The following is a 27,993-nucleotide window of genomic DNA, read 5'->3' as shown; positions in this document are numbered from 1 at the left end:
GTACAACAACTGAAATGCCCGTTGCAGTGTCCAGAACCGCACCTGTTACGCAACTGTCCAATATTCATCGGCAAGGAGATGCAACAACGACGGGACATAGTCAGGATAAAGGGCTTATGTTGGAACTGCCTTAGCGGATCCCACCAAGTAAAGGCGTGCAAGTCGGACTACTCATGTCGGTCATGCCATGAACGTCATCACACCTTACTTCATCACGCGGTGGTTCAACAGGCATCTCAACAAAAGGTAACCATGGCGGCCCAATGCGAGGATGAAATGGTGTTCCTTGAGACCGCAATAATCTTCATCGTGGACGATTATGGAGCGAAACACGAGGCAAGGGCATTACTCGATTCAGGTTCGATGTCCAATTTCATTTCGGAATCACTGGCTCGGAAGCTAGTGACCCCTCGTACAAGGGTGGATGTTTCTATCTCTGGCATCGGAAAGGCTACACAGCATGTGAAGGGTTCGATCACTGCGTTTATTCGATCCAATGATCTACACTTCGCCACACCGTTAGAGTTCCTCATTCTAGAAACACCATCTGCGGACATTCCTACTTCAGCAATCGACGTGTCTTCGTGGAATGTGCCCAACGTACCACTCGCGGATCCTACGTATCACGTTCCAGGCAAGGTGGATGTCGTCATCGGTGGTGATACGTTCTGGGAATTGCACACTGGGCGTAAACGTTCATTAGGCGCGGGTAAGCCGTGGCTAGTGGAAACCCAATTTGGCTGGGCTGTCGCCGGGAATACTACGCAGTCATCTCATACCCCTCGTGTATGTCACATTGCAACGAATGATGGTCCCTTGGATGCGCTGATGGAACGTTTCTGGGAGAGCGAAACCATCTCCGATGAGCCCGCTCTATCTGTAGAAGAAGATATATGTGAGAAGCATTTCATGGGCAACACAACTCGAGACGATACGGGAAGGTATGTTGTTAGCTTACCACACAAAACTAATCCTAGCATCATTTTAGGAGCCTCAAAGAAAATTGCAGACCGTCGTCTTCTGTCGGTGGAACGGCGACTGAAAGAAGATCCTAAAATGAGAGAAGCATACGCGTCATTCATGGAAGAGTATGAACGGTTGGGCCACATGATAAGACTCACGGAGCCAATTGATGAATCGCATCCACATTATTATTTACCGCACCACGCTGTTGTGAAAGAGTCCAGCACGTCCACCAAGGTTCGTGTTGTGTTTGACGCGTCGTGCAAGACCAGTTCAGGATATTCGTTGAATGATTCACTGCTAGTTGGACCTGTCGTTCAACAAGACCTGTACACGTTAATGCTTCGGTTTCGGTCACATACTATCGCGCTCACAGCGGACGTGGAGAAAATGTACCGTCAAGTACGTCATCACCCCGCGGATAGAAATTTCCTTCGCATTCGGTACAGAACGGATCCTTCAGAGCCCATAGCAACTTTCGAATTACAAACCGTAACGTATGGGACTGCATCTGCTCCTTTCTTGGCCACACGGACTCTGAAGCAAATTGCACACGATCATAGCGAACAGTATCCTCGCGCTGTGACACCAGTGCTTCGAGATTTCTACGTGGATGATCTGTTGACGGGAACAGATGATTTGTCAGAAGCGATCGAAATGCAGAGGCAAATTTCGTCGATGTTACGTTCGGCTGGGTTCTCGTTGAAGAAATGGGCATCGAATAATCCAAAAGCGCTGGATGGAATTCCGCAGGAAGATTTGGCACTGCAAACATCGCACGAATGGAACAAATCACAATTTGTTTCCACCTTGGGTCTCATCTGGGAGCCAGCGGAAGACATGCTTCGATTTCGTATCGAGCTACCACCTGCCGCATCATCATTAACAAAGCGGTTAGTATTGTCGTACATCGCTAAGATTTTCGATGTTCTTGGCTTACTCGGACCAACGATAGTTCTTGCGAAACTATTTATGCAGCAGTTATGGTCGCTCAAGGTAAATGGAATTGCGCTGGATTGGGATAGCGAGTTACCTGCGAACCTTCAGCAAGAGTGGAATAAGTATCACTCCACGCTACAATCACTTCGGGAGCTGCGCATTCCAAGGTTCACTTCGCTTCGAAAGGCAACGGCTCTTCAGTTGCACGTCTTTGCGGATGCTTCACAAGCAGCATATGGGGCATGCTGCTATGTTCGGGCAGAAAACCATTCGGGGGTTTCTGTTAACTTATTGACTGCTAAGTCAAAGGTTGTAGCGTTGGCAAACACTCATTCGATCGCCAGGCTCGAGCTGTGCGCAGCGAGATTAGCCACGCAATTGTTCAGCAGAATCATCCAGGCACTCAATGGCGATATCATCACCTTCTGTTGGACTGATTCGATGACGGTGTTACATTGGCTGAACTCACCGCCACGGCGCTGGAATCCATTTGTCGCCAACAGAGTGGCACAGATCCAACAGGAAACGCGAATAAAATGCTGGAGACATGTTCCCGGGGTGGACAATCCAGCAGATGATATTTCTCGTGGTCTGCTTCCAGACAAGCTGCTATTATCTCATCGCTGGTGGCATGGTCCACGTTGGTTACGCAGCAAGGAAGAAGATTGGCCACAAAACCCTAAAACAGACGAAATAGTTTGCCATGAGGAAGAGAGAGCTGTACAGTTGGTTGCTGCAACTTCTTCCACGAATAGTTTCAGCAGCACATTCTTCGCACGGTTTTCTACTTACCAACGACTTCTTCGAACTACGGCTCATGTGCTGCGCTATCTTCGCTGTCTAAAGGACAGCACATCGTCGGCGTCAGCAGTAATCAAAGGCAACAAATCCATCAAAGAACTCATCGGTGTGGTTCCCGCACTATCCAAAGATGAGCTCCATGACGCTGAGATTCGGTTGTGTCAACTATCTCAGCAAGATTCATTTCCGGAGGAGTTTCGCGAGATCACCAATGGCAGAAAGACACTACGGCACTCACGATTGAAATGGTTATCACCTTTCGTCGATCATGCGGGAACTATTCGTGTTGGTGGCCGGCTTCGGAATGCACAGATCGAAGATAACACGAAACATCCGGTTGTGTTATCGTCGAGACACCCGCTTGCAGCATTGCTGGCTGTCCAGTATCATCGTCGTATGCTACATGCTGGACCACAACTTCTGCTTGCCTCACTCCGTCAGCGGTTTTGGATAGTCGGAGGCCGCACGTTAGTAAAGTCGGTATTCCATCGTTGTCACGACTGCTTCAAGACAAAGCCTGCACTAATACAGCAGACTGTTGCCGATTTACCCACTTCACGAGTGTCACCAACAAGGCCATTTTCGGTGTGTGGCGTCGACTACTGTGGACCTGTGATGATAAAGTCGACCATCCGTAATCGTAGTGCAACCAAGGCATACATCGCGATTTTCGTATGCTTTTCCACGAGAGCGGTGCATATCGAACTTGTCAACGATTTATCAACTCCTTCATTTTTAGCGGCGCTTCGTCGATTCATCGCTCGCAGAGGCTTGATTGCAGAAATCCATTCGGACAATGCTACCAACTTCAAAGGGGCTGCACATGAGCTGCATCGTGTGTACCAGATGCTAAAGTGCAGTGACGCCGATCGTGACGAGATTTTCAACTGGTGCGCGAACAAGGAAATACGGTGGAAATTCATTCCACCACGGGCGCCACATTTTGGTGGATTGTGGGAGGCTGCGGTACGATCAGAAAAGCAGCATATCGTTCGCACAGTTGGTACTGCGAGCTTAACTCAGGAGGGGTGGTTGACACTGTTAGCCCAGGTTGAGCAATGTCTGAATTGTAGACCGTTAGTTCCACTATCGAGCGAGCCCACTGATATGGAGCCACTTACACCAGGGCATTTTTTGGTAGGGTCAAATATGGTAGCACCACCACAAGTCGATCATAGGAACACACCATCAAACAAACTGAAGGAGTATGAGCTGGTCCAAAAGCACCTTCAGTGTATATGGAACCGGTGGTATCCGGAATATTTACAACAACTACAGGCTCGTGCAAAACATATCTCGCCCAAACCGGTAGACCTAAAAGAGGGACAGCTAGTCATTATCAAGGAAGACAACACACCACCTACCTTATGGCCAATGGGTAGAGTGACGAAACTTCACCCAGGAAAGGATGGAATAGTTCGTGTTGTCACGCTGCGAACTAGTATAGGAAAGGAGATAGTGCGTCCTACAGCTAGGATTTCAATTCTTCCGAATCCCGATGTTTTAAACACCGTAGACACGTATACATGTACACTTTAACAATCACGGGCAGAAGGTAAACAATTCGCAGCACAAACACATACACTTAGTCACACTGACAGCTGAAACCCATTTGTATAATAGGAAGGAATTTAATTCATGCAACATTATCGGTAAGGAATATTCGCTATTTAAAGCATCCACCATTGAACTAATTACAGGAATTTAGGATCTTCTTAGTTTAGTTAAAGAAATACTTTCTTTGGTGGCCGGAATGTTTGAAATTGTTGAAACGGTTTAATTATTTGCATGAAATGTTTCACGGACGACAATGGCGAGATTGCCCTAGATCAGATTTTGACGCATCAGCTAGAGCAGTTATGAATTCATTAGGCTTAGCAAAATGAACGATTATACGAAATGAACTAAAAGGACAATGAATATACAGTAGCAAATTGAACTTCGAACGCACAACACGGTATTTTTCTTCTTTCGGAAACTCTGAATATTTCACACCCAGCAACATTTCGCGATAATTCGCACAAATATGTAACCGTAACTTCAATCTGATGAAGATTACATTTAGTTTTATTTTATTGTTAATGGTAATGTTTCTGAAACTCTAAGCTTGTTTAAAATAAAACTTCCGGTGCATAACAAAGCATACACTTTCGCATCCACCCAAAAGAATTGCTCCACTAAACTCAGTACGGCTCCAACGACTAGTTGGCTCTATACCATTGTTCCCATCCGTTTCAGCACAGCCATTTCACGCAATTCACACCGGTTTCTATTGGCGTTACTGAACTGAAACACCCAAGAAGCGAACTGACTGTAGACTTTCCTGTAACAGCGTGCAGGCGCACCATGAATAGCCCGGGAGTAGATGAAAAGCATCCAACAAAGTCAAATCTATAGTAATTTGCTGCCTCATTTTGCTCCGCATGAACTTATGAATTTTTCAAGGACCTTTTTGCGCACCACAGTGGAAAACTGGGGAACGAACACAGCAGATTCACCGAATCCATACCCTGACCCATTCGCTTTTATCGGAACGTAAGAACCCTTTAATGAAAACTACTCACAAAGCTGCATGAATGCTCAAGTGTTTCTTCATTTTCATTATTCTTTTTTGTCAGTTTTATGCCATTCATGCAGCGTCTATTTTGTTACCTTCCTTGAACTTTTAGCTTTATGCTTACCGCCTCACTGGGAGCACCTGTGATTGAGCGGCACTAGGCAATATGGTGAGTTCAGACTATTCTCACGATTGAAAACAACACCGTTTCTCGTAAACATCGAATACAAAATTGTCATGGTCGGAACATCCAACCGGTTCTGGTTGCACCGTTCTTTCTTTCTTCTCGCTTCTAATTAGAAAAAGAAACGCTTCCGGCCGTCTATACCAGCTTACAGCAAGTCTGCAGAAAAGACACGAGCTCCGCATTATGCCTGCGCTTCTTTGCGTTCAACGAGTTGTACTGGTTTCTGAATTTGAATGTGCCGGTAAATAGAAAACTCAACACAGCGCCATAACTGCAGCGCCTGGGAGATCCAAATAGTATGCAAAAAAAAAACATCTGCCCTAGACCAGAATGTTTTATGCAAAATTACAGACACATGAGAACTTAATGGGCATTGGGTATTTTAGTGAAAGCTTCGTCACAGTACCACTCTTTAGCGCATTAATAGTACAATAAAACAGTTGGATGCCCTTGTCCTTTGTGCAACTGGTTCTGCGCTTGTTCTTAGCTTCTTCTAGCTTTTTGAACACGAAGAAAAACACAATTAAAAGACGACCGTGTAGTTGGGTAACTGTAGGCCAAACCTTTAATTGACGTTCTCGTCTTTGTTTAAACATTTCATGCCATGAAGATACTTGTTACAATCCTTCCGTCGTGTTGTACGATGAAGGTATCTAGTATAATTAGTAGTTCCTCCCAGCACAAAGTTTACGTTGCAAATTGTCTTGCTTGACTTGTTGTTGCATATTGACGTTAATTACGATCTGTATAATTGCGGCACGGCAGTGTATGTGGTAGCGGGGCTGTTTCCAAACGACAGGACCTCTACAAAATCTCATCCGGACCGTACCCCCGTAGCAAGGATTGATAATTCAACTACGTGGTAAATAATTTCGATACGATCGTTCTAACAAAAGAAAGAGAACAATCAAGTTGATTGAAATCCACTGTAATTAAGAATTGTTGTATTATTTTAACACGACTGTACGAATTGCTGCGGTGTAATGTGTTTTTTAATAGAATTATTTATAATATTTTCCCATTTTCAACAGCATCTACTACAATTACATCAAAAAGTCTATAAAAAATTACCTAATTGTTTGTATTTCTGGGCAAATATTATTTGAGAAATTACTAATTTAATTCAGTGAAACTATGCAATGATCACGCAAACTGTGGAAATATATAGCTATGTGGTTCATCCGATATTGAACACCACCACGTGGACAAACGCATCCGCGACCCAACAACCACGCGGATAGCAACAGTAAGACGACCCGGCGCATGGCCACGCGCTTCTAGTCTGCGTAAGAAATTTTGTAGTTAGCAACAGCAGCGGGCTCCAACCAGCGACGCCAGTGGGTTCTAGCCAGCACATCGACAAATCAGTTTTAGTTTAGAACTCTGCGAGTTTAGTTCAAATAAATAGTTTTTTTTTTATTTTAAGCTATCTCCACCCGCGCGTGCATAATTTGACGTTTCAAGGTAAACAATAAGAATGAACAAAAATAGAAGCTTTTTGTTGTCGATGATTCTTCATGGAGGTATCGGTGTTCTGGTAAGAAATGCAGTTGCTAACGAAATCTGCAAAAAAAACTCGGATGTCGTAAATCGGATTACAATAAAAAGAATGTACATAAACCGTCAGTGTAAATGTAAAGCCACATGGGCCATTCATTAGAAATAATAAAAACGGTCGCACATTTCAGTCAACATTTTAGTACCACAAATTATATTGCAGCTGAGCCGAAAATCAACCTTCATATACAAAAGCAGTATCATAAAAAATGGATGACACATGAGCCCTTTAAAATAAGTTTGTCTGGCAAGTACTAAAACATTTTGGACGCATATTTTGATCAGTTCAATGTGAATGATGCGTTCTCAGATAGAAATAGAAGCAATTACAACTTAGAATAAGAATTTTAGATTTTTTTTAAATATTGTCGGTACCTATGTTTGAACTCATTGATGACCTCGAATATCAATTCATAAAGATAACTTTGATTGTTATAATTTTATAACTATTTTTCCTCCAAGCTTCTCCAAAAAAAAAACAAAAACTTCATCAAAATCTTTGACGCTTGACAAACCTTTGTTTTCATAACCAGATATACATTAAACCGATTAACAGTAATCTAATTGCTGTGGAAAATACATAAACTAACAACCGGTGTTAAAAAAAAACCCCCCTATTTGATTTGTCCCTATTTGATTGGCGGAACTTCCACAATATCCCATGCACAAACATGACTTGCAAGCAAAACACAGCGCGAAATTCAACAGTGCGCGAAAAAAAAATCGACCATACCACAACACCGAAACCGAAATCAACAGGTAACACAGTTAAACTTATGAATACTTTCGAACAAAACGATTCTGCCACTCCCTTGCGGGCTCGTTCGCTACTTTGTAGCCTGTCAGAGTAGCAATCCGCAAATCGGTTTCACAACTTCATTCCGGCGCGAGTTGTCCGGCGCTCGGGACAAAGTTGCGCCCCGTATCGGCACGGATCTGCACGGGAACGCACCGTAATGGATCATCTTTGGAGCGACACAGTGCCGCCCAGAAGTTGATTCAATTTACAACAAAACTCGTTCAACAAAACCTCTTTTTACTGTTACCGCTCCCTGTTCCGGGCTGTGCTACCAGGTTTGTTTTGCTGCCTCGCACCTCTCCGGTCTTGCATGCTTCCCTGTCGCTATCTGTCGCATTTAAGCCAGTTTCTTAGACAGAATCATCCCCGGTTTCCCTACGGGAAGAATGCAAATATAACTTTTCTGTTTTTCATCAGAAGTTCCTCCACACACAAAACTGAAGGTTCGCACATATGCATGTGTCTCTGGCATGTAGCCTTCATTCGTCCGTCCCATTCGCTTGAACCGGTATTCGGTATGTGTGTGTGTGTTTTTCTTTTTGCTCTCCCCAAATCGGCAAAATGTACAAGGTAAGGAACTCGTAAGGTAGCTTAGTTGATTAGGTTTGGATAAATTTGAAAAATTGATTCTATTTGCTTCATTGTATTGTCGTACGGCAGGAGGCACTTTTTGTTTTGCATGCGAAATAAAACGGAAGTTTTGTTATCTAAACCCAGCATCCGGATAGTGCTGCTGGGCAGGTTCCCGTGAGCAAGGCAACATGCCATACGGCGGGGGTTTGCTGGCAGTTGCGAGTTTGCACTGCCCCGGGAGACATTCAAATTCAATGATGACAGATAGTAATTCCGGAATCGTTCCCAGAATCGGCCCTTGCACGATGCGGTGGGAGTGGTGGTGGTGGTGGAAACCTGATTCAATTTCAAAAACTCAATAAACTGTATATTTTCTACCAGGAATGGTATTTTTCCTGCCAACGAATGACAATATCATCTTTCACAAGAGTTTGGGGAAGATTTTCACAGCATTTGACTGAGCTCGGCACACCTTCGATGCAGTGTAATTTGGTTAAATGTTATACAATCTAACGTATCCTGGTCAGCTGCAGGATATGTGAACGAATGATAGCACTCACATAAATGAAACACACATTCATAATGCAAGGGTAATGGAAGTTTATTTAATATCCAACAATCAACACAACGACACATGATGCTGATTGAAATCGAGGCTGAAGTTACGTACACTCTTGTTATACAAATCTTCATGTTAAAATCCTACATTACTCGTCACAAAAAATTGAAAAAAAGATAAATGTTCCGAGGACAACAATGCACAATTTTGGGACGCATAATAATCCTATTTTAACAAATGATACCAGCTAGACAATGCGTGAAATGAAACAATCCATTTCAGTGCACATGCTGTTTGGCAGTTAAATTTAGATAAATATAACTAAAACACAAATACATTCGTACAATAAAGATAGTGGTTGGAATGGAATGACGAACGTTTTCCATATCAAGGACAACACCATGGAGACACACACCATACTAATTCCTAGAACCGAACCAAGTGTCTGACAGCTGAAATCTGATAGAAGGTATGCGAAATGCATTCGTTGTTCGAGAGACAGTGAGGTAAATTGAATTTTATCTCATTTTTCGCTTGATGTACCATCCACTCCAGAGCGATTCACCAAAGTGTCATTCTACATTTGGAGCAGTACATTAGTGTGTATTAAAAGAAGTTGGGAGAAGTTTCCACAAACACGCACACCCTCCAATGCAGTCGTTTTTATCCCTTGTTAACTCGTTCGGTGTCAAAAAGAAAAACATAGCACCATCTGAAGATCCTGCCAGCCCAGTCAACCATTTCCACCGCAGGTGTTCCCCTTGCAATGTCCCGATATCCCACGTCCTGGAAGACGGATGAAGGCAAGTTAACGGTGGCCATTCTAGTTCATCAGCCGGAACGGAAAGCGATCGAAATATATTGAAATCATCCTTTTCAGGATGGGATGGTTTGACGTTCTTTTGATTTTCGACAGTTTGCTTCTCTCCTTGCTGTCCCCTCAGATACCATCGTTTGGTTGTTGCGTATTAAAGCGGTTTCGCCTGATAGGACATTCTTATTTTGCCATAGCCGCCAGCTTCAAACTCTGCTTCCGAACAAACAAACAATCTAGCCACGGTGTGTGGGACCTTGTTTTCGACTGCGATAAAGTTTTGCTCAATTAACTTTGCGCTAACAGTTCGATTATTTATTGACTGTCCCATGCGTGAAGGGTTAGAGAAAACCCCGAAATTGTTGTCATTTGATTTAGGCTTTAAGTTGTAAATTTAAGTTAGAGGTGGGTCTCAGCATTATTCGGTGATTTGTATTCAATCGGGAACTGTAACTGGTAGCTGTCGTTTCAGATTATAATATGTCAAGTTTAGTTAATTCATTTTTTATATAACCCCATTTAAACTGAAACGTGTGCATATAAGAACAATAACTGCATGACACAATTATTCCTTATGAATACATATTCGTTATGAAATCCTGTTAATAAATATAAAAGCCGAATTAATGAATAGAAATATTTGGTTTTCAGTTTAACAGCTTCAATTATACTTTTCTCTGTGTTCCACGAAAATCACTTATTTGCCGAATAAACAGAACATTATCCTATGGTGCTTGTGGATAATGGAAATGTCGACCATCGTCTATTTGCCAGGAAATGGTCAACACAAGCGTCTGTGACTATTACCCAATGAAACTAACTTCAATCAACTCTTTTTTGATCAACCTTTCGCTGGCCCATGACCATCCGATAGCCTTCTGTACACAGTTTTTGACAAATAAAGTCCTACGGAAGCATTTAACATAACGTATCACCGTTTAGCTCGCGCCGCACATGCTGGCCCTAACTCCACTGCACAATCAAAACTTCGCCATTTGCATCGCTGAACAGCCAAATACCGTTTCCGACCGGTCGGCACAACTGCAAAGGACATGGTAAAAGTGACGAACGTACCGGGGCCCCATTCGACGGCCGATAATGACTGAGCGACAGCCATGATTGAAAACAACGCCATCCGCTGTCGAGACAAGCAATGCACCACCGTACCTTTAACCACTACAGCGAGTTACTCCGGTGCAAGGATTCGCACCGTGCGCTCCAATTATACGCTTTGACGGTAGCAAAATTTGACCTATAAAATCTTTTAATACCTCGATTGCACAACGCCGCTGACCGGACGCCAGTGGCGATGAAGTGAATGAAAATTGACATTTTAAAATTACAAACAATCGGCCCGGACGCTGTCAACCGTTCCGACGCGTCAAGCCCGATCGAAATTTTAATGCTGACAGCCGGTACATGTGGAAGTACTGGGAGGCAAGTTGTACACCGTGTGCGAACCTGTGGCTGTGACCGAACCGTCGCCAGCCGAACAGATCGTAATTGTGTTTTAATTGTACCGCGTATTTTCCTAATCTGTTTTCAGCGTCAATAAACACTTATCCGTTCTAATGTTTATTCATGCATTAGCGGTTGGTAAAATTGGCAATGGCTACCCCGTAACAGACGGCTCCAATCAATTCTCTCACTCTCTCTCCATCTCCTACGCGTGTTCAACGGCAGGTTGATAATCGCATCCCAATGTTTCAAAACACCAAAGCGCGGCCGATTGTACCCGAAGTGGATGTCGGATAAACAAAAAAAAACAACAAACAGGATGAAACAATTCAACTCTCATATAACCCTTCGTAGAGAAAGGTTTAGTAAACGACTCGAACGCAGTGCGGTGGTACCATTGTTTAACCAGCTTGATGCGATGTTTAGCTGTTGCCTTGATTAGAACGATCCGATAAACAAACGATTTTTCGGAGGTAGCTCGTCGACCACTCCATGCAGTCTATATTTAACTGCAACACGGGAAATCAGCTGTTAGTGCGGTGAAGGGCCCACTGTTTGCGTATCGAACGCGATTTAACATATTTCGACACTAATTTGGTCTATTCGCGTACGTGCTTTTTGGTGACTAATAATGCTTGTCAAGCTAAATTTGATGACATTCTTCAATATACCGATGTGGAAAAAAAACTTGATCTCACGCCATCGTTTGCATTAAGTTAATCTTATGTGATGATTACCATACTTAAGCTAAATGGTTGGATAAGTATCATATTGGAAGACCGAGTATAATGATAAACACATTAAGAAAATTTGTTTATGCAATATGATAAATAAAGCTAGAAGAAATGTTCGAATTTTGTATAATGGTAATTCTGTGGTGCAGTAAATGCAAAAAAATCTATACCAAATCCTGTCTAGATTAAGCACCGTAAAGAACGTACTATACAGCAACAGAGTAAACAAAAACTTAAGGAACGGCGGAAAGAAATAATTATCTATAAAAATACTAAAATGATTGAAAAATAGTTTGGGAAATACATAAAACACATAAAAAAGTGATTCATCAACAAATTATTAATCATGATAATGATTCCTTAGCATTTGTACAACAAAAGTCGTGGCTCATAATCCATCCATTTGGGGATCCATTAACTCAACTAGTTGCATTCATACACAAAAGCAAATATTAAATATACCGTCTCACCGCTCCCTCAGAATTGAAAACAACGGAAGCAAATATTGCATCTGCGCAAAAAATGCACCGGACATGTTATTGAAATGGACAAATTATGTCAAAACATTCGCTTCTAACCAATGCTCGAAGGCTTTTGGTTTCATGGTTATGAAACTGCACTCCCATGCACTAATATTTCAACAGTATTTTAGCATTTTATTTTAGCTTTTTTTACTCACACAATATTTGAATAGAATTTGGTATACACATAAGTTTAGCTTTGTTAAGTGCATGATGAATAATTGTTTCTGGTTTGTTGTTTGATTATAATTGATTATTTCAAGCTAAATTTGTAGACAAATAAGTTATATACAAAAATACTAATGGTGCACGAATCATGCAACCAAAAATAATGGTTACGAAATGTAAGCAACTTTCCCCGATGCAATTGAAGTTCACCTAACCTGAAGAACTCTTCACTGACAATAGAGACATATGGGAAGTAATTAAACCGTTTCTATCCCATCCGCTTAACTAAACGATACCGCTGCTCTACTCTTTCCATTATTCCGTTTCAACCGGACATAAGTGTACCCGTTGGAGAGCTTGTCTGATGAAAATAATCAAACCGCCCGTCATAACATTCGGGACCCTTTGCCAAACCGCAATCGTACTGCAATCAACAATGACGGACAATCACAACTGACCCGTCGGCATCTGGCACCTGGTCGGCAGCAATCGGGATTGTCTCACAGCGCAACGGTGCATCGATTTCGTTTGGCTTGGTTTTATTGAATTCCGTGTTTCAATTGACTGTATCAATGCGCAGTCCGTCTGCCTCGGGTATCAAACTAACATCTTGATGGCTGGCAACGTCCTGCCAGCCGGTCCGGAACACACCGTGTCACAGGATCCTTGTCAACATCGGGTTCAAATGTATGAGTGTATGCTTTTTGGGGCGATGTTCCGACACCGAATGGTAAGGCCCTAGGATTTAGTTCCCCGAACCCGAGGGGGTTTTGCAACCGCTCACAACAAATCCGACGATGAGACCGGTAATCCAAACGAAATTCGTAGAGGTGCCGTGACTGCATGCTTTGAACCGGATCGAAAAACACCGTTACCGGACACCGAAGCGTTCGTTCCCGGTAGAACAATTCGAGAGATATTTTAATTCTACCATTTACCGGACGGTATCTAAACCCTTTTGCAAACCGTCGCGAATCGGTATGGCTACCGGTGCCCAATCGCACGGCAATAATGTTTGTTTTTATCGAAGCATTGTGGTTAGCCGTGTCACGCTCAACACGCTTCGATCGATGTCGTACGATGGATGAAGTCATGCGAAGAGATTTGTCAGGTCTGCGATTTGTTGTCAGGTTATGCACGTTGTTCTTTTGACAATTTTATCAGTACTAGCCATCTGTAGGAACTCTAATAACAATTTAACTTAATATTGAACTTTCTTTTAACCACACTAGATGGATTTACAGAACTGAAGTATTCATGCAGTTGCAAAAAAAACTATATAAGTCTTTTATTTTTTCAAACAATACACTCATATTTACTCGCATTATTTTTTTGTCTGTTATAAAAAAAAACATATTAAGACAACCTAAGCGACCAAGAACGGTAACTCAATCTCTTTATCTAGGCACGTTGCACTTTGGTCATTGGTCGGCTTGAATGGTCAAAACTTACTATTTATTAGCAGCAAACGAAACTTGGGCAATTAAGATTTAACTATAACAAACTATAAACATCTTATCTTATTTACTTTACCTTCACATCTGGTTGATTCTTAGTACAAAGCTATCAAGTTTATGGTTTGTAAAACAAATGTTGTATATTTCCCTCTTTTGTTTGGGAAACTTCTAATCCATGTATCGCTGTTAGATAAAAGCTAACCGTAAAATGGTAAACATTGCAAACAATACATACTTATTGTTTTAATTTCTCCCAATTGTTGCTATCGTTCCTCTGATTCTTGTCCATGTTTGTCAAATTTTAGTTAACTAACCAGCATCATTGGGTATTTAAGAAAAGAAAATGTCATTTCTCATAAATTTATCAAAAGATCTCACTTGAAATGGGTTTTGTTGGCAGCAGGAAATATTCATAAGTTTCCTGAACTTAAAAGCTATTTGTTCAGCACCATAAACGAGTCATGATTACGACCAACAAAATTTTTTTTTTCTATTTTTTCTATTTTTTTCTAAACAGTTCTCTATACCGACATTTGATCCAAACTGCCCACTGTGCAGTGGTAACAGCTCTAAGCTAAATAATTGTATTCCCTCTGTCACCATAATCATTCGCTGTTCAAGAACAACGATCGACTACTAAACAAAATCATTCGCCCTGGACCGTTTCCAACGAAGTGATACCCTCACGAGGATAAAATAGACCCTCACCGGGGAAAAACCGTTTCAATTGGCCACTAATGCCCGTCTAGGGCGCACGTTATATTGTTTGTGCTCAATCATCGATTATTGTTGTTGTTTAGATATTATTTCCGAGGAATTCGATAGCGTTTGTTCCCATCGTTAACGGCCAGGTTGAATATTGGCTAGACATTCTACATCCGAGCGGACCCAAGCAACAATGAGCCACCCGGCACCGGTACGTGTAGTCTGCTTGCGGCTGTTTAGCGCACCTAGGAACGATTCTCAGTGCTGCCAGTCATATCGCAAAGAAGACACGGCCACGCGTTTCTCGGAAACATTTCATCCTATCAAAAGACTGAATGTGCATCGGATGTGTGAACTGTAGACACCGAACCGAGCAGAATCGGATGGATGAGTGGCATGATATTATTTTTCCGATCCTCCACCATTCACCACATCTATCTATCCGGGAATCTTTCTGGGCCAATCAAACAAATTCTGAAAGCATTTTTGCATTCGGGAACATCCTGCATCCAAGCACAGAGCATAACATCCCACAGTCATCCGCCAATCGACCCCGAAGGCAACCGGGCACACACGCGCAAACCTTGTGATCCAGCTTCGTGTGATCATTTAAAGTGCATATCTGCAATCGAAAACACAATACGCTGTACCTCGTCATAGTGCCATTCTTAGAACCGACGAACAAAATAATCCTATTATAATGTTCGATAAATAACCTCATCGTATCGTCCATTTGGCTTCCTGAAAGTGTACGCACCAATCGGCCCATTCGGATGGTGCATTGTTGTCGATACGCACAATTGTTTCAGTCAGAGTAGAATCTCATGACTGGACAACCTCGAATGGCCTGTCACGGTTAGGTCGTCGGCAAAGCTTGGCAAACCGTTGTAGAGTGGTACAGACGCAAAATATGCCTTTCGGAAAAGGCCACGATGGAAAGAGCAGCATATGCTGGAAATGCAAAAACGCTTACGCACGAACTAATCCGTTGCATTTGCATTCGCATGCAACACATATTCAATCCCGCTGCCTATTGCTCCCTCTCATCACACACACACACAACCACTCGTGTGTAGATGTTTAAACACAGTCGCAAATATGCATGCAGCTGCACTGTTTAATGCAGCAGGAACTTCCCATTGGCACCTCATCGGTAGCGCAAGAAACACACATTTGCCTTTCTTATTACGCTTGCTCGAGTGCATTTGCCCGGATGGTCACGGTGCCTGGGTACACTGGGATTGTACATTGCCGTTCAATATTAGTCCCGAGGTTTAACTAATTTGCCATTAGGCACACTTACGGACGAGGCTAACGTTTGCGAGAAACTCAGTTGAGCGAGTTTGTTTCTCTTTCGTAAATAAACACACTACCCCAACGGTCAACTCGGTGAGGTTCGTAGTGCTGGATCTACTCTGTTGGCTGCAGTTTAACCGAATCCACTGCTGGAACCCATTACTCTACATCCATCTGGATTGGAGATGTAAACTGTCCGATGTGTTGCACCAGTAACAAGATGCTTGCGGCGTTTAACATGTGTAGACCTGTCACGTTTTGCAAACCGGTTTTATTTCACCTCTAAATCGATTCCAACGTCCAATGTCCAACCTACCCACGTAATCTTTCCCGAAACGTATAGATGGAGTGCGGTATAGTGCTGCACAAGCAACTCTGCCTTCCATCACCAACACTGAAACAAATGAACATTCCTACAGTTAAATAACTTTTTGTTTTTCTATTATTTTACCGATAGTCGATAATCAACACGTGTTTTGAAGCTTTTAAATACTATACAGCTTAAAAAAAAGTCACTATCCGTTTCACACCGAGTTTACAAGACTTGTGATTTTACTTGGCAACGTCGGAGCTTTTTCCTGATTCGATTCAAACAGAACTGGCATTGATACTGATAGACTCTGAATCATTCGCATCATTTGGAACCAACTCAAATAGCTGACTCTTTTCCTGCAAAGCTCACTGTCAATTTGCAAACGCTTCAGCATGACAAGTGTTTCACGAGAGTTTTCCACGCTGTTAAAACACTTGCATGAACGAGACATGAAGCGTTGCAAAAGTGTCAGTCAGCTTTGCGGGAAAAGATTCGGCTTCCAAATTATGCGAATGATTCAGGGTCTATCTGTTTCAATATTAGTTCTGTTTGAATCAAATCAGGAAAAGGTTCCGATGTCGCCGAGTAAGGTCGTAAACTTTGTAATGGATGTCATCTTCTTTGGTCGTGCTGAAAACAACCATGCGTCTCCATTGGATATTTTTATAGTTTGAAGTTTTATATTTTATGTTTACCCAAGAAAAGAAGCATAAAAGGAGATAATGGAGATTATATAACGTACACGTGTAAACACCAATATATATTTTTTCTAGTCTTACAGTAACTGAATCCATCTAAAATCCTCCAAACCTCTGCTAAACTACCAAGCAACGTGAATAAAATACTTTTAGCAAACATTTATTTTTTCTTGCTTTCTTTCTTTGCAATCTTATTCAAAACAGGTCCACAATCTCAAGGAGTAACCTAAATCATGATAAACATATCTCTAAATTGTATTCCTTTCAATATTAACACAATTTATAACCTCAGCTTTTAATTAATATTATCGACAATGTCCAAATTAAAACCAACCATGCGTCTCCATTGTTCATTTGTAAAGGATTTAGGATTTCTTAATTTAAATTTCTAAGACTTACTACACATACGTGGGAAAAATAAAAAAAAAAATGTTTCTGTAATGTTAGCATTAAAATTATTCGAACATATGTAGCTCTATTTAATCTAAAGTAATGTTTCCATCGCAGTAAAATAACCTTCGCTAGCACAATTTGACAAGAACACCCAAAACATTGATAGCATTTCTGATACTTTATAGAGACATTAAAATAAATTTGCTTCATAACGAGCAACCGGTGTACCTTGTTTGCCACGATTCATAGACCCTTTATTCGACGCGCTTATTGAAACACGAACCATCGAAACGTTGTGTGCTGTGCATGAAAACAAAAAAAAAAACAATTTAACAACATTTATGCCACAATTCGCTCCAAAACATCTCACGTACCACTTTTTGGAGCGAACGCATTTTGCCCGATTCAACATTAACGGAAAGATTAATCGTACATACCTAGCAAACCTCGACCGACCTGCTGCTGTGTGAGACACATGTGAACTATAAAATTTATAGCTCCCGATGGGTTAACAATTCACCGTAAAGCATGCCGCTCGCAATGCAGAGCTTTGGGGGGATGAGATTTTTGCCATATTGTTGCTATTTGTGCAGGTATTTGTTTCTTTTTGACGATTGTGCCATTTCGTACCCGGCGATTCAAACGTGTTTGATCTTCTAGAAACGGTGTGTAGCTGCTACGTACACCAAGAACGACCGGATCAGTTTTTATGTTCACAGAATTCATTGTTTTGAATAAACTTGTTTCAAAATATGGTTTATCAATTTATGATTATTCTCATTACATTTTTATTGTTCGGGTTTGATTGTTTAACGTGTGGTTAAGATATGTTTTTTTTTCTTATTACGGTATTCCTACCTGCCCAAAATAATGTATCTTATTGCCTTTGTTCCATTCGTATCTGTTTGTAATCTTATTCAAGATACTCATTCCATCGCTTCATATATGTCGCGCATACATTCCAGGAAGGGTGTGTTAACATGGACATAAACTGCTTAACTACAACTGACATACCCGTGCCCCGGCCTACTTTGCGCACGTTTCGGGGCAGTAATCCCGTTTCGGCATCCGCTCCATCTGAAGCGCGTCTATCTAGCCAAACATTACACGCACTCTACCGCTTAATGCTGGTTGGACAAAGGGAAAACGCGGTAAGTTTTCGCACACATTCAAACCAATACGCGTTTCTCGCTTCGCTCCATCCGTCTGTGCGCTTACAATTGAATTGTTATAATAATATCAATTATGTATCAAAAAAGCGATAGACAGATAAATAGATAGTCTTCTACCCTGGGTCAGAACGGTTTCGGGCATAGCCGCCCAACGCGCGCCGGTAATGATGCTGATGTTGCGTATATTTGGCCAATGGGAGCGTTGTTCGTGTGAGTGTCTTTTTCAGATTTCCAGACGAGTGGTGGGATTTGCTCCACTCGCTCCCAACAGTCCTACCCGTGTGGAGTAGCGTTGGGCGATAAATTTGTACCATCTAAGATAACGGCGACAAACTTAAATACATTCCATTATCAACAACTTTATTGCACTATGGTCTAAAATTTAGACACAAGTGGCTAAACTACACACATTAAATACATTTGTTCACTATTAGGACTTGCTACTTGTACAATTTTTATAGATGTAAAATGTTTTTCTGTTACCGACTGCACATTCATTTATTCTTTCTTATTTCATATAGTTTGTACTCTCTCTCTCTCTCTCTATTTCTGAACTCTCTCGAACACGTTCTACATCACTGCATCATCCACATTTGGGTGATGCTCTATGGCAATCGCCTTGAACGATTTTGACACGGCGTTGACATAATTAAAATGATGCAATAAATAACTAAATTTAAAAATGTCTATACAAAATCTAAAATCGAATATCTATTATAACTAATATAATCTTATAACTTGAACTCCATTTGTATATCCGAAAAAACAACAGTTACTTGTTGCAATGAAACACAATTTCACGACATTTAGCCAGTATTATCGCAATGGAAAAAAAAATAATTTTTTTACATGTTAAGATAATAATTCAATTTCATTTCAATTAAGGGTTTACTGTCAACTTTAAGTTAGCTGATTTTCATTAAATGTTTATTGGGTATCATATTTATTCCACCAAATGAAGAATACCTTGCGAACCCACAGTACTATTCACACTCAAGGCCTTTCGGTAACGCCACCTCATGTGTTGTTCCCTTTTAACAACACCCACTCGAACCAATGGATAAAGTGTCGATAAGGATAAGACGCTTATGTGACAACCGGCCACCCCACGGCTCCGAGTAGCACCGAGCGAACGCGTATCGGAAACTTAATGAAGGATATCGCTCGTCTCGTAATCGAGACTTGTTCCGCTGTAACGGGGTGAAGACGAAACAGGACAACACACTTACGCGATGTGACTGTCTGTATGGACAATCTGTCTCCCTGTTCGGTTTGGTACGCACAGCGACTCAGAGAACTTTGGACCATTTCAACAGCGATTTGCCGAACAACAGTTCCCAAGTATCCTTGAACCGCCATCGAGTTTTCCCATCAATACCGAGCGTGGGGGAAAATCTACTTGGCTGCTTGGCAGCCTCGCCTGTGCAAACCGTATGTGAACTGTACTATCCAGTGCCGGTATACTGGCGTGCTGGGTTGTATCTTCTACCTACCCTGCTACTGCCCTGGTTACGGGGAACTCTTTCTCCCAAACAGGCCTATTCTACCGGAAGCAAATCGGAACAGCTTTTGCAATAGGGTGGTGATGAACAGACGGACAGGCACGGCTGTTGAATGCTAGTCACGTGCGACATTTCTATTAGCTTATTCGCTACAACATAATAATACCGACTTAGGAAGGCAATTTCATTACACATGTAGCACTTTCCGTTCGTCTCGACTGGTGTACCAAATGGGAGTGGACGACCATCGACGCGCGAGGATCAGTGTGTGCGTATTGTGGTACGATTACAATTCATGCTCGGCTGCTGGTAAATGATAAGACCTTTTAGAAGGAACCGGTATCGGCACCGATGCTGCCGAGGAATGGAAGCGTCAGCGGGAGGAACATGTCGAACCAACTTCGCTCGCCCTAAACTCGAGTGCGTTTTCCAAAACTCCCCAGTGGGGTGTGCGATCGTTAACACATCCACACATGCGAACACACCAATATAGCAGCTGTCAAATTGTTGTAACGATACTTCAACCTTGTTCGTCGGGATTTCGAACTTTTCCCATTTGAATGGGAATATAATTTACGATTGGTTGCTTCTAGGTCTATATCTATTGTCCTCGCCATAAGTACTCTCACTCTGCTCTTGTTTTTAGGGGTATTCCTTTTTCCTTTTTCTTTCCGTGAGTGTGCTTTTCTTCACTGACTTATCACCATTGTACACTGGTATGTTGCGTGTTTTACCTACGATACATTGTTCCACCCATGTCCCTTGATCAACTTTCTTCCCTTTTTTATATATTTTTTTTTCCTCCGGCTGTCCCGTTCAAAGCGAAAACTTTTCCAAACAAGCATTACTGCATTAATAATATCGTTTCCAAAGTTCCGAAACTCGTAAAATGTGATACATTATTAATTTGCTGTTGCCTGAATCACTTCGGCTATTTGCTCCCGTAAACGATTTGCAATAATGTTTGTTGTTAACGATGAAGTGTGTCTCTCGTCCTTACTTCTGCAATCTTTGAGCATCAGGAACGATTTTTCTATGGCAATGCTTATGCTTATACCACCAGACAATACAATAAACCATCAACATAATTGATTTTTAATTACCTAATATGAACCGTTCCTTGTTTAGTAGTAAAGAACGATGAAAATTTAATCGAGTTTGACAGTCCCACCACGTTCCGCAAAGAACCTCTCAATTCAACCATTTGAAACTAAACCTACTTTTCGATGCAAGGATGTGCAAATTTGCTTGCCACGAATAATGGTGTCCAGGATAATCCCGCTGTAAGCACAACAACCACCCGCACTTAATCCGAGATTAGAATCAAGAAATCGAGCAATCAAAACAATAACAATCAACCGTCCAACACCTCTGCCCAAATCATCGCTCCCCCGGGGGGAAGAAGCTTTTCTGTTTCGTCCGTCGACTCACCAAAACTTCGCTTCCGCTATCATGGTTTGAATGCGCGTGCAGAAGTGTGCTTTTTTATCGTTTGTTATGTTTTCTCATTTCCCTTTGCTGGTTTTGTTTTGTGCCTTCTGAAAGTGAGACTTACCGCAACGGTACAGTGTTTTGTTTATGTGTTTACGTTCGCTTAGCGTCTTAATCCTCGGGCACGGTAACGAAACGAACACAAACACCCCTTACCGTTTGGCAAAGAAGCATCCGAAACAATAATCAGATAAGAAGCTACCCGGACAAAACTTACCGTACTGCGGGAGCTCGCGGTCGCTGTTGTCATCCACTTTGCACTTTTTTGCGAGGGGTAAAAACGTTTCGACCCAACTGCAAAACGATCCGTGGATTACATTATTCCGCAATCCAACCGTTGCAAAAAGCACCGGTACGGACCACTGGCAAAGGCTGTGAGGCGTGAATGATGGGCGTGCGTTCTGAGGAAAAATCCACGCAACGAAAAGTTTTTTTTTTGTGCGGCCGTCGGTGAAGTTTCGCGCGGTTGAATAATGTACTGTGCGGTGGGTTGGTGAAGTAAGGAAGCAAATAAACGTACTCAGTGAGATCTAAGCCAATCTTATGCTTATCTAATGATTTGACAGTTGTTGCACTGTATGTGGCGATTGTTTTGAGCAATCATGGCCTTCTTATGATGGGATAAAGTTGTTTCTTTTCAAATCATGTAACTGGTTCAAACGAGATAGGTTTTTTTATTTAACCATGCTTATTGTTTTCCAATTGTTTGATTAGATTAATAAATTTTAAAACACTGATTTTTAACTAGCTCTGAAATTATTAGTCTAATTAATTAATGAAATATACAAGCTACATTATGAATCAGTTGAGTACGATTATTAATAAAGCTTTATCTAATCGAACACTTGGAAAACTTCCAGACACAACGAATATTTCCAACCTTACATTTGCCCATAACAACACAACTTTTCATTCAGATAATGAATACAAACTAAACCTTTACCAAGATGTCAAAATGACTTTCCACTCATCCAAATGACAGCTTTATTTATCTCCATTATACTACTGCCGGCAGGATACAACCTCCGAGCAAAGCAAATCCAACACCCAGATTGATCGGTCGCCCAACTTGTTCCGGCGCAACTTTTCTCATTCATTTCCCCTCCCTCTCCTCACCACCACGATCGATAGGACTTTCCTTCGGTCTGCGGTCAAATTCAATTTACTCCACGTTACAAAACTGACCAAACCTGACGATACCACCAGTCAACTCCGATTCGGACGAAAGGTAACACACGGAATGAAAGGCACACTGGTGCCAACTTCAACACCCCAAATCTCGGTCACCAGAAAGTGTTTCAGCCAACAGTTCGGATGGAATTTTGTGTGGCAACAGGATCACCGGCGGCTTCGTACGTTAGGACGTAAAATGAACGACTTTGTTCGACTGCATCGATTACTGCCACCGTTGGATTACGGCCCCGACCGGTACAAAGTTTGAGCATTGGGCGAGTTCTAAAATTTCCGTCGTCCATGCTCGGGCAATGATACGGGCAATCATGGAAGTTCAAAGATTGTAATTTTAATTGATAATTTGTGGTTGTATCGATCGATTACTATCTGTGATTGCTGGATAGGTAAAACAATTATATCCAGGCTAGTCCAAAACGATTATGAGCGTTGCTCTCTCATCTATCCGACAATTTAAGATAAAACATTGATTTTATGGTTTTTTCGCAATTCGAAGCGTGATTTTCTTTACAATTGTTATCCTTTAGGGCAGGGACTTGTTCCATGTTTTTTTTTTCAAACTAACACTATGTAATGCGGGGCGGCCCGGTGGCATGATGGTAGCGGCGTCGGTTTTCACACGAACGGACCGGACCAAAATCCCATCCGGGCCAATCCCCCGTAGCAAGGACTGACTATCGGGCTACGTGGTAAAATAAGTCGATACGGCCAGGCCGTTCTAACGAAAAAAAAAAAAAAAAAAAAACACTATGTAATGTTGTTTATCGAATGTTCGATCACCTATCCGTACATCACCTTTGAGCAAATTGGCATTTGTTGGCAATATTGTTAACTAGTTATACTGTCACCACACCGATGCTTCCACAGATATACATCATCAGACATAGACCAGATGGTTGCCAAAAAATCCCGATGCTCTGGAAAACAGTTCTCTGGCAGGGAAAGTAAGAGAAAGGTAGGGTTTAAGTTACATATAAGATTAGGTTTGGTTTAACTCCATTCACATCTCATGCAGTTAGCAAACACTGGAACTAAATTTAAAACTAAACTAAAAATAACTTAACAATACTTTTTTATGAATCCCTCTTCGTTGTCCACTTACTTATAAGGTATCAGCACTTATAAGGAATTTTTGTAAGCTTATACAGTAGGTAAGTGAGTAAGATAGGTGTCATCTATAAACTTCTATGTCTTTCATCTATCACTTTTCAGCACATTTAGATTAACGCAAAATTCCATCATCATTAGGCTTTGAAGTTTCTTTCTGGTCAATCGATGGTAGGATATACGCGATTTCAAGGACATTGGCCAATTCGTGTTTTTTATAAGCTACTATAGCTTAATTGATGATAAACAAAATCTGACAATTGTTAAGTGGATTCCAACCTACCGGTTTTAATAAAATAATAATTAAGACGCTTTTTCATCGTAGCTTCTTCTTTGAACGTTCGGAACGTGGTACCATAACCAACGGACAACTTTTGTTTGCATGCAACGCCAACTTGTACAGCACGTCAGGTTTCAGCAGCAACTACCCTGTTGCATTCGGTTCGCCTTAATCCCATGACACCGCAAACGGTTCACACTTGCACTGGCGTACGCTTCTGGTCGCCATCCCTCGATCACGAAACATATGCCCCAATCTCACCTCACGTAACGCAACCAATTCGCGAAAGCTTATAAATGTTTATTTCGAACAACATTGTAAACACAATGTAATTTGATAATGATGAAGTGTGGATGTTTTTCGGCGACTGTGCAAATAAAACACCAGCCCAGCTCTGTTTGTGACGGGCAGTGCGGGACAAGCTACATTTTCAGCAACCAACCCAGCAAGCAGTCCGTAGATTATTGCCGAGCTTTACACTGGCCCGAATGAAGCGTTGAACAACAGCCTGTGTGTCGTACCGTTCGTTTGTGGAAACAAAAACACGGTCGAAAAAGGACGAGCCTGCAGCTCGGTCCGCGCCCAAATCCACGCGGTGAATGTTTGGGAATTGCGGCGCTCGGTCGGATTGAAGCCGAATAAACTCCGGGTGGGGTACACCAACCGGTAGTGACCAGATCAAGTTTTATTGCAGTGCATTTTGTGATTAAGCCGTGCAGCAGCTTATTTATCCAGCACATTTTACACTGTCCGTGTCTGTGTCACTCGCGATTGCAAAAAATAAAACGGTACAACAGTCACGGCGGACACGGTTCCTGAAAACAGAAATGACGCAAAAAAGGCATGCTTACGCTTACGCCATCTATTCTGTCCACGGGTTTTGATGTGGATGATGATGATGATCATGTTGATGGTGATAGGACTTTATCTGGTGCACTTTGTCTTTACCACTCAAAAGAAAATACACACACGTACGCACACATTTTCAAAGCACACGAACCAAAACGTGGAACTGTTTGCTGCCAAATAAATGGTCTCACAAATTTAAACTTGTTCCACTACCGTGAGCTGGTTCATTACTTTACTGCAAACAAACAGCTTTGCCGTTAACGATAGCGAGCATGTTTGGCTTATTGTACTTAAACAACATTTACGACTGTTGCCGCCGCACAGTGCTGAACAATGCAACGCTTCATCGAACGAATGGATCCTGTGGCGATGGTTGTTTTGGGGCATCGCCATGCGGTATTGTTGCTTGTCGAGCGTGTTTTCAAAGCACACAAAAATAGTAGCAAATAAATCAATTATGTTTCAGTTGGCAGACCACATTGTGGGGGTAGAATGCTTTTGTTGGAGTAATGAATGAAATATTTCACAAATACCATTCAGTTTGTGGAATCCAAACGTTGCACCTGCCCACGTACATCCCAATTCCAAACTGTGATTGATGTTGTCCTTCAATGTACATTTATAAAGTTGAACTCTTGGAATGTAGAACTTTTCAAGCCGCGGCAAACATAAGCCAACTGTTTGGAGATACGCTAATCAAATAAAGTATTGTTTTATTTGATTGGAGGTATATCAGAGTATATAATCGCATACATAGATGTTATGATTTTTTACGCTAGTTGTTTAATCATGTCGGATGAAAGATAGACAGTAATTGTTACCGGCCAATACAAACCATAACAGGAAGATATATTGCTTTTTTTCGCCTTTTCCAAACACCGGGCCTGAACACCAACAAATTCGAAAACCAATTCGCTAAATAGGAATCAAGAGAAAAATTGTCATGAAAAAAACAAATTTTATAACACGTCAGCAAAATCATTAAGAAATAGCCAACATAGCTTCTGCTAAAAAAATACCAATAAATGTAAATATACCAAAATTATTTATTCAGAAACCAAAACAAAAGTAAGTAATTTAATATTAAAGTACTATTGAAACTAATTGGATAACTAGTTTCATCTCGGTTTTACATGAGTTGCTTCAATTGGCTTACTAGCACGTAGTCGGAGTTCTTAACCTTACCTGTGTATTACATCGATCGACGAGTCAAATGAACCTTTGGACCAGACGAATGGTATAGAATCATATTTCAATCAAACCAATCAAATCCAATCACTAGCAGCAATTATTAACTACCGTTCAGAAATACCTTTTGTACAATTAACATATTTATTACTCTTCAATAAACGTCTTTGAAAATATATGAGTCTTACATCACTTCGTTTATAAGCTAATCGAATCCATTCATAGCCGGAAATTTGTTAAAGTTACTTAGAAAATAACTGCACTTTAATATCACTTACAGCCAACTTAGGACGATCTTTACTCGCAGTAACGGTATCCATTTCTATCTTTGGGTATTTACGGCGTTGCATAGATTCACTACAAGCCATGCTTCGAGCTAGCCTATTCAATTGCTAATCATTTGCCGGTCTTCCTCATGCGAGCAAGATCCGGTTCCACAAATCGTTCCATATACCCGTACGAAAGCAACAGCATCAGTATACTGGGATGCTCTGCATTGATTATCGAACGCACGGTTTTTGTACGGCAGCTAGTACGGAAAAGCTTGCACAACTGATTCCCCCACTAATGACACACTTCACTCCACCATCTTTGGCTCCCACACCGTATACCTGCCGGCTTTGATGAAGCGCCGATGAAGCCGTATGCTATTAGAGCTATTATTCCATTTAGCTTACAAAACTTTACCAAGCGATTGTCGATAAATAACACATGAAAAATGATTATTCCGGCAAAATGCTATCCACTGAATGGTACGCTTTTGCAGTAAGTGAAGGCAACCGATACTTCCTGGCACGGGAGCGAGGACTCTCCTCGCAGCAAAACGTTCACAAAAACGAGCTTGCCTGACAATCATCCAGAAAACACATACGTTCCTTCCGGGGGACACGTGCCGCGCATCGAGTCCAACATGCTGCTGCCAATGTTGCTTTGCTGATTGTGAATTTTGCAGTTGAAATATGCAAATCGAGCACCGGCAGACACACATGCAATGGTGGAAATGGTTGAACAAAGACAGCAGCCGGGGCCGGCAAAGGAAATCATTTGTAAGCTTTTATATCATATTTAAACCGTTGGCTTACCTCCGTCCATCGTCCATCCACTCGATCCGCCTAGCGACGTACGCAAATCTTACTTAACTTCGGTTTCCCATCAAACCCAGTTGCGAACTTTACGGAACACAGTCGACGACACAGTTGAAATTGTTCTACCAACGAGCTGACGATGATGACGAAGATGATGGAACGGTTTGGCAGACCAAAACTTCCGACTTCTGTTCCGCCGTACGGGCACATCCCGCAACTACTGCTTTCTCCGAACGGAAGGCCTGTAACTTTCGCCTGTTAGCCACGATCCTCCTGTCCCTGCTAGCCAAAGCGAAATCCGGCTCGGTACGAAATTTTGCCTCGATATCGCTGCTCGTCGGTGTGTTCATATTGCTGCCGGTTGGTTTTCCGGCTTGCTGAACACTTTTTCTTTCATTTCTCCGGCAAACAAACAACTCAAATAACGTCTAATCAACATGCAGGATATCATTTCAGATGACACTTCCGATCGGTGCCGGGAGATGTGCTTTTACAATTTTTGCATTGTGCTTGTTCTGCAGTTTTTTTTTTCCACTCGTACCTACAGGACGCGTGAGCTGAAGCAGCAGCAACAGCTGTTAAAGGAGTATTAAAAATATGCTAAAATAAGCAATTAAACGCTGGAGCGTGGGTGAA

At 41.8% G+C, this 27,993-nt stretch overlaps 2 protein-coding genes across 2 annotated transcripts in view; one reads left to right on the top strand and one right to left on the bottom strand.

The window, feature by feature from the left end:
* The first annotated feature begins 252 nt into the window (after positions 1-252).
* Positions 253-27,950, top strand: LOC128717922 (uncharacterized). Its single transcript, XM_053811598.1, has 2 exons — positions 253-1,856; positions 27,905-27,950. The coding sequence occupies exons 1-2, from the start codon at positions 253-255 to the stop codon at positions 27,948-27,950; spliced, it is 1,650 nt and encodes a 549-aa protein (XP_053667573.1).
* LOC128709835 (C-terminal-binding protein) overlaps positions 15,733-27,993 on the bottom strand; it is a 154,620-nt gene continuing 142,359 nt past the window's right edge. Inside the window, exon 8 of the transcript XR_008409893.1 lies at positions 15,733-15,742. The gene's annotated coding sequence lies outside the window, so the exon portion shown is untranslated. The remainder of the gene's footprint in view (positions 15,743-27,993) is intronic.

The sequence above is a fragment of the Anopheles marshallii genome, chromosome 2 (genome assembly GCF_943734725.1).
Source record: "Anopheles marshallii chromosome 2, idAnoMarsDA_429_01, whole genome shotgun sequence".
Lineage (NCBI taxonomy): Eukaryota > Metazoa > Arthropoda > Insecta > Diptera > Culicidae > Anopheles > Anopheles marshallii.
This window is presented reverse-complemented; position numbering and strand designations above follow the sequence as displayed.